Here is a 7,955-nt window from a genome sequence, read left to right as displayed (position 1 = left end):
CCAATCACCCCCTAAATGAGGCCAAAAATATTAGTATTACCTAAAAATAAAAAATCTCATAATTTATTATTTTCTTCTAAAGAAGTTCATTATTGCTGTAATTTCTACACTTGGTTCAGGTCTCATGTGTTGTATATATTTTATTAATAAATGGAAATATTAAAATATTTGGCATTCTTGCTTGCGACCTCCAGAAGGTATCAGCAAGCTTGAAACATTTCAATCAAGTAGAATTCATGTGTTGTAGATAAGGGGCTTATAATTTAAAATTAGTACTTGTTATTTAAATAGAAATGAGGTAGAATAAACTATATAGTAATTTTTACACTGGATTCAGAAAACCTTCCCCCCCCCCCATGTATTTTAAGGATAAAAATTGTGTCATTTATTTTTGCCAATAAGATAACATAACAGTATATGTAAACAGAGACAAATATTCATTCTACTGATCTCTCATTCATGTTATTTTCCACAAAAACTTACAATATTAAGGTTTTTCTTCACCAGATATACAGGGACAAATCAGAAAGTAGTTTGCATTTTTACTATTTTTCAGCTCTGATCGCTTTCAATCACTTGCTTGTTTGGAAATTGATGAACACAAGCGTTGGAAATAAACAATTATTTGTACTGATGATATCACTTGGGCCGTGACATACGCAAAACTGCTCTCTCTCTGAGCTTTGTAAGTGGGGACACTGATTTTCTTCAGCTCATATTCTTTGATGAGAGTTGAATGAGAAGCAGGCAATTTTCTGCTTAGATTAGTGATATGCAAAGAAAAGCACATGGAATTAAAACAAAATGTTGTCTTTTCTGGCAGCAAAAGCCTTAAGTCATCACGCACTGGATCCAACAGCACATTCTTTACCCCCAACGATAATGAGCAAAGGCTCGGTTAGCTTCTGCCATTTTGTGCAACTCATGTTTTTTTTTAATCACGTTGCCATTATTGTTGGAGGCTTCCAGCAGCTCATTTGAGAGCTTTTCAGGCATTAATGTTCGCCTGTGCTTGTTTTCTCTGCATTCTGTAATCATCCACTTCATGGCTAAGAATCTCCGCCGACTGATCTTTAAAGGAGTTGGTACCTGAAAAAAGCAAAAGGTGGGGTTCAATATACTTTACTATCATAGCCCGCTAATGAAATTTACAACAAACCTACATATTTGTCTTCAAAAAAATGTTAGAATCAAGAGTTTTGTTACAAAAACTATTCAATGTTGTGTGAATATTTTGCATGTGTTATGGTTTGCTTTTGGTGTAGGCCACCCAGAGTCACACTGCTTTTGATGTACGCCACCTAGATACAAAACATGCAAAGCAATAGGGTGGCCCTATAAATCAGTGCAACAATTCTGGGATCTCCACTTAGAACTAAAGTGGACGAAGACTGTTTTCCGCAGTGTTACGAACTCTTCAAAATGCAAGAGGACATTCTCAGAAATGTTTTGCCTTATATATGTATGTGTGTGTGTGTGTGTGTGTGTGTGTGTGTGTGTGTATGTATGTATGTATGTATGTGTGTATATATATATATATATATATATATATATATATATATATATACACACACACACACACACACACACACACACACACACACACACATATGTGTTCATATATATATATGAAGATGATGCCATGCAATTTTAAAGCAACTCAAAAGAAAAAAATGCAAACAAACCTTTGTCTCAATAAAATTCAATAAAAGCACATAGCATGCTTTTTCTGACAGCAGCAAACCTGCCAATCCATAGATGGAAACAGAAGTATCTTGAATCCCAATAAAACCATGATTTTTTATACTATTTATCTATTATAATTTCATATTAAGTTACAAACCATGCAAACCCAACTAGATTTGAGTTGGAGGAAATTAGATGTGCCTGACACCAAGGTGTTAGTTCTTTAAAGGACTCATTACCTATTTTATAAGCCAACATATTGCTTGGTTTTGGCTTCGCTGGATAGGTGATTGTGTTTTATAAGCTAGTATTTATAACTATGTATTATGTGCAAAGCAGGTCATTGTGGCACAGTCACTAAGCAATTGTTTTAAAAACTCAATGTATTCCGATAATTCGGCATTCTCTATTTATAACTTACCTGATACTTTTTACCTCCTCTTATGATACCTGCAAGCCCAATTACAGGTTGGCAGTTTTCGATTGCTTGATGGAAGATTTTGTAAGGGTTGCACTCAATTTTTTCTTTCATTTCCTCATCTGCTTCATAATATTTCGCAAGTTGCTTCCTTTTAATGGCCTCTAACGTCTTAATCCCAAACAAAAGTAAAGGAAGGATTGCTCACTTAGCAATACGATTTATTCAACATGGAACTAATTTCAATTTCAACTAATTTCAAGACCGACACTAATCACTGTTACATCACTACATCTTGCTTTACATAGGGTATGCAACTTACAAATCCATGACATTTGAGAAAGATTCAAAGATCAAAACCCCAACTTCTTCTTGGCTACTAGATGTAATAAAGTTTCTAAATTCTCAAAGCTATTGACTTCTAAAATAATACTGTCTATTAGCAGGGCCTTAAAAAGCATACCCGTATATACTTGAGTATAAGCCGACTCGAGTATAAGCCGAGACCCCTAATTTTACCCCCAAAAACTGGAAAAAGTTATTGACTCGAGTATAAGCCGAGGCTGGGAAATGCAGCAGCTCACGGTAAATTTTAGTTTGAAAGCAGCTTCGTATGACCTGCATTTTTGTTTTGGTGCAGGATTAGAAGTACTGGGATCCATTCCTGATTTTTAATAATTTGTCCTGCGTCCCACAGCGTTTCAAAAACAGTCCTGACTTTTGGTAACGTGCGTGGCCACGCACGTGGCAAGAAAACACCGTGCTGTTCCCCGGACTTGTTTTGATGAGCGCAAGGCAACTGACGAGTTTGTGCCAGCCGCGCCCGCTCAAACTATTGTCAGTCGCCCCGTGTTCAGCAAAGCAAGCCTGGGGAGGTCCTTTGTGGGCAGCCAGTCCTAGCCGCTTGCACCTGGCGCTGCAGCTGAAGTGAACCCAAAAGCCCCCGCCGCCACTAGAAAGTTACCGAGGACTTGCGCTGCAGCTGAAGTGAACCCAAAAGCCCCCGCCGCCACTAGAAAGTTACCGAGGACTTGCGCTGCAGCTGAAGTGAACCCAAAAGCCCCCGCCGCCACTAGAAAGTTACCGAGGACTTGCGCTGCAGCTGAAGTGAACCCAAAAGCCCCCGCCGCCACTAGAAAGTTACCGAGGACTTGCGCGCGGCCGAGGCTTAGGTGCTTCCGGGATCGCTCCCACCCCCTCCGCCACTGGGAGCCAGTAGGAAGGTGGCGGAGGGGGTGGGAGCGATCCCGGAAGCACCGAAGCCTCGGCCGCGCGCAAGTCCTCGGTAAGTTCTTTTTTTTTTTGGTTCACTGGAGTATAAGCCGAAGTGGATTTTTCAGCCCAAAAAGTGGGCTGAAAAATTCGGCTTATACTCAAGTATATACGGTAATTATAAATTAGAATGGATATGATGATACCCATGCATACACGTATATGTTTGCTTTCAATAATAATATACACTGTACAATTGTACAGTACATTCTATGTTTTTCTGTATTTTTTTCACTTACTTTTTAAGCACGTTATGGCTTTTTGATAATGTACTGTATCTTTTTTTGTCACTTTTGTCTTTTTATTTTCCTGTTATCTTTTAAAAGCAATAACAGTTACAAGAAAAGAAAATTAAAAAGGCCTTAGAAAAATTCCGAACCTGTTTCTACAATAATTCTGAAAGGCAGGTGCATAAAGACAGACCTACATATAATTTATTATTCTTTTGACATTTGGTAATAAGCAAACTGAGGAAATAACTCAGTGCAATAGATTGTTAAAATAAGGGTAAGCACTTTTTAATATAACCATAAAATAGGGATATTATGCCCTTCCCATATGGGCAATAATCAAGGAAAAGTATGTGAAACATGAATTGTACCTGATTCATGATAGTACGTGCCAAAAGTTTATCACCTCCTTTCATCATCATGTTAATGAATCTGCTGTAATGACAAAACAGAAATATTTTGAAACTATCCATTTAATGAAGTTTGAAGTTATGATGAAAAAAGTGACTTGTGGCCAGTCCTCAGACTGATAACTGCTGCACCCCCCTAGCCCCTTCCCATCACATAAGCAAAATTCAGGCACTTAGCAACCACTATGTATTTATTATAGTTACAGTGCTCCAGAGCACTCTTTGATCACCATTTCCAGTGTTCCCACCTGGCTTCCAACAATCAACGCGGAAATCTGGTTTCACTTAATGAACAATGTGGTGCATTTAAGAACTGCAATGGTTTGCTTAATCACCATGGCCAAAAGGTCATAAATCAGGTGCAATTCACTTAACAACTTCCTTTGCAATGGAAATTCTGGTCATGTTAAGGACTACCTGTAGTACTCAGTCATCTAAGTAATATTCTATAACATAAAACTTTCATAATTAAGTAACTAATACTCTCCAACTTATAGATATTATTTGAAAACTTAAACAAAAAATTGGATGGATCAATAATGGCTGTGCAAACTCAATATAATATTCAAAAGTAGGAAATAACAGTTGGATTGATTTGCAACTTAATGAATTGTAAGCTGATTTGGAACCTGAGCTGCTGCTGTCAGATGTGAAAAAGAAAACACTGGGTTTGGAAAATGCACATCAGCCACAAAAGATTAAAAAGAATATGAATATTAAAAATACTAAAATAATGGAATTGAGGAAAGATGGACTGGACTTTCTTGGCAAGAGAAGTGTTGTGGTTTTTAAGGAGAATTTTTCAACAGTGAATGCTGCAGAGACATTTACAACAGAGACTAATGAACTTTGGAAATGAGATGCAATTGTTGGGAAAGTTCCCAATTAAAAACCTGAGGAAAAGTTTCATTATAAAGAACCAAATGGGCGTATTTGATTCTGGACAATCAGAGATAATGACTGGGGTAATTTGTGGTAAATAAAAAACTGCTGTAAGCTTTCTACAAGTAATTTACAGGAAACAGACTATTAACAGAAGCCCCTGAATTCTAACTTTTTATTGTTTAACCTGTTAACTATTTTTTCTTTCAAATATATAAAGTATGACAGGTCAATGGGGTTGCAAATAGATGCAGAAGCTTATAAATTTTGGACTTGATGCAAACAATCTGTCAGTATTTAATTAGGAAGGTTTTTGTTTTTTGATGTTTTTATTTCACTTTTTTAATGTTCTTGTTGTTTTGTCTGTATTATTTTTTTTCTTTTGAATTATGTAATATCTTTTGAATAAATTATTAAACTATAAATTATGTTTTATTCTTTTTCTATTTTCTAATCATTTTTCCTGCACCATTTTTTTAATTTCAGTTTGTGCTAGTTTTACCATTATAAATGTAATATTTAATAAAATTAGTATTAAAATGATCAAAAAAAACCAAACCTTATCCCGGGATCATAAAACACAGAACTGGTGATGCTGGATTCGGTGGCTTTTACCGGCTGGATTGTTTTCAACTGCTGTTTATTTTTTTCCTCCTCTGACATTTCCTCTGGAGATTTACGATAACTTTCTTTATTCACTTCTGGATCAATATATGTAGGATTGTATCGGGTCCACCTGACTTGAGTCAGCCTACAAAGGATTTGATGAGCAGAAAACGGTTGTCAACACTAATACTTTCAACCTCCAGCACATGAAAATCTAGAAGGCTGCAATAACCTTCCTTTCTCACATGCAAGTCTCCCTGGTCCAGTCTCTCGGGTGCAACGCCCAAAGCTAGCCCGAACAAAGCGAGCAGAAATAAACCCAGTTGGTCCCGATGAGTTTAGACGTTGCGTGCAACTTGGCTGACCTTGAAAAGCTTAAAAAGGGGAAAGAAGCCACGCCATCCGCTTGCAGAACATTGCGTGATTGTGGCCGCGTAGGAGACGAGGGTAATTTAATTTCAATTTCACAGAAGGCATTCGAGGATTTCCTCCCACCGTTTCTATGCACGTTCCCGCCTGGCATACATGGCTGCTTGGAGGAGCCGTAATGTTTAAGGGTGATTCTGGTTAGGGAACCAACATTAAATCCAACCCTCCTCTCTCCATTGCATGGCGTCGTTTCAAGCCTTTCCCTTTCTTTGCTGCTTCTCCCTTCCTTACCCGGGTAGCCAGAGTTTCCGAGAGCCATGGAGCTGCCGGACCAGGCGCCCCGCTTTCTCCACCACGGGGGACGCCATCTTCCCTCAGGACCTCGTCAGGCTGTCCAAAGGACCGCCTGAAAGGGGAGGAGCGCCGTTGCTCTGGAAACGGTCTTCTGGGGACTTTTCCCGCCCCCCCTCCCACAATTCAATGAGCCTTTGTGACGTAGCCATCAGCAGGGAAGTTCTGCCCAAAAACACCAACTGAGGCGGGCAATTGCTTCTTCGATTTTTTAATTTTATTCAATTTTATTTACTTCATCAAGCATGTATTAGATAAGATATATAAGTATAGACATGATTATGAGTACATGAAATGAATACGAATACAAGGGAATATTAGGACGGGGATGGTAGGCAGGCTGGTGGGTTTATGCACGCGCCCTTCCAGACCTCTTAGGAATGGGGTGAGGTCGACAGTACACAGGCAGTGGTTCCCAACATGGGGCCCAATTTTATTTTTAATGGGGGCAATTTGAACTTTGTGAGTAGAGTTCACTTTTTGAGTAAAGTAAGAATTATATGTTCGGGGGGGGGGGGTGTCCAGGATTTTAGAGATGCTTAGGTGGGGCATGGCCAAAAAAAGGTTGGGAACCACTGGTCTAAGGTTAAAGTTTTAGGGGTTTGGGGAAGAAACCACAGAGTCAGGTAGAGGAGCATTCCATGTGTTGACCGCTCTGTTGCTGAAGTCGTATTTTCTGCAATCGAGTTTGGAGCGGTTTACCTTGAGTTTGTATCTATTGTGTGCTCCTGTATTGTTGTGGTTGAAGTTGAAGTAGTCATTGACAGGAAGGACGTTGTAGCGGATAATTTTGTGTACTACGCTTAAGTCAGACCAAAGGTGCGGCGGCGTAGTTCTAAGTATTCTAAGCCCAAAATTTAAAGCCTGGTGGCATAAGGAATTCTGTTGCCAGCAGAGGAGTGGAGGATTCTTCTCATGAAATATCTCTGGACTCGCTCAATATCCGATATGCAGTGCAGGTTCCAGACAGATGAGCTGTATTCGAGAATTGGTCTAGCAAATGTTTTGTATGCTCAATTAGCACTACAGAATTACCAGAGAAGAAGCTACGCAAGATTAGGTTAATAACTCTTAATGCCTTTTTGGCAATGTTATTACAGTGGGCTCTGGCATTTAGATCATTAGATATGACTACTACAAGTTCCTTAACGTGCTTAAGCAAGAGGGCTATCTCTGCTGAGACATCCGGATATGCTAATGTTCCCTTCTTGGTGTATCTGTAAAAAAGTGCAACAACAAGTTTTACTTGCTTGTGTAATCGTCTCAATTTCTTGCTGAGGTAGTGAGTGGGCATCCTTCCAATCCTGGCCAAGTACTCCTCACTTTTTCAAACGGTAGAAACAATGTGCTGGTTGGCACAATAAGTCAACGATGAGACATAAAAAAATGGGGCTAATAGTAGCTGCACCAAAAAATGCTCATCGCCTAAAGAAGCGGTTCTAGGGAAAAAGCAATTGAGCAAGTCAGCTGGGATAGAACTTGGAACTACAGCTCCCAAAATGCCAAGCGGCGGGAGTTGTCACCCTCACCTCTTTGGAAGATGCAGTACTGTGGGAGGCTGGGCCACCCTAGGAATAAAGACTCATCCTTGCTAGTTTGTGATAGTTTGCCCTATGGTTGCAAGAAGATCCCTCTGAAAAAACCATGGAAAACTATAACCCGTGCAAAATGGGTTTTGTAAGCCACCTCTTATCTGTTTTGGATCAACGAACTATGTTGTAGCTGGTGTGC

The 7,955-nt window shown here is 39.3% G+C and overlaps 1 protein-coding gene across 2 annotated transcripts; it reads right to left on the bottom strand.

Annotated features, from left to right (window-relative positions):
- Positions 1 to 359: 359 nt before the first annotated feature.
- MRPS7 (mitochondrial ribosomal protein S7) lies at positions 360 to 6,312 on the bottom strand. Of its 2 annotated transcripts, none has more exons than XM_081934576.1 (5): positions 6,165 to 6,312; positions 5,458 to 5,649; positions 3,978 to 4,041; positions 2,108 to 2,275; positions 360 to 1,089 (listed from the first exon to the last, which is right to left on the bottom strand). In XM_081934576.1, exons 1-5 carry the CDS (start codon positions 6,239 to 6,241, stop codon positions 868 to 870), a joined length of 723 nt encoding a protein of 240 aa, XP_081790702.1. In that variant the 5' UTR covers positions 6,242 to 6,312; the 3' UTR covers positions 360 to 867. The 2 variants fall into 2 exon arrangements, with proteins under 2 accessions (XP_081790702.1, XP_081790703.1); XM_081934577.1 differs by having other exon boundaries at positions 3,978 to 4,038.
- Between the last annotated feature and the right edge of the window lie 1,643 nt (positions 6,313 to 7,955).

This window comes from Natrix helvetica (genome assembly GCF_964273705.1).
Source record: "Natrix helvetica genome assembly, chromosome: 1".
Lineage (NCBI taxonomy): Eukaryota > Metazoa > Chordata > Lepidosauria > Squamata > Natricidae > Natrix > Natrix helvetica.
Note: the sequence above shows the minus strand (reverse complement) of the source record. Positions and strands in the feature narration are given on the sequence as shown.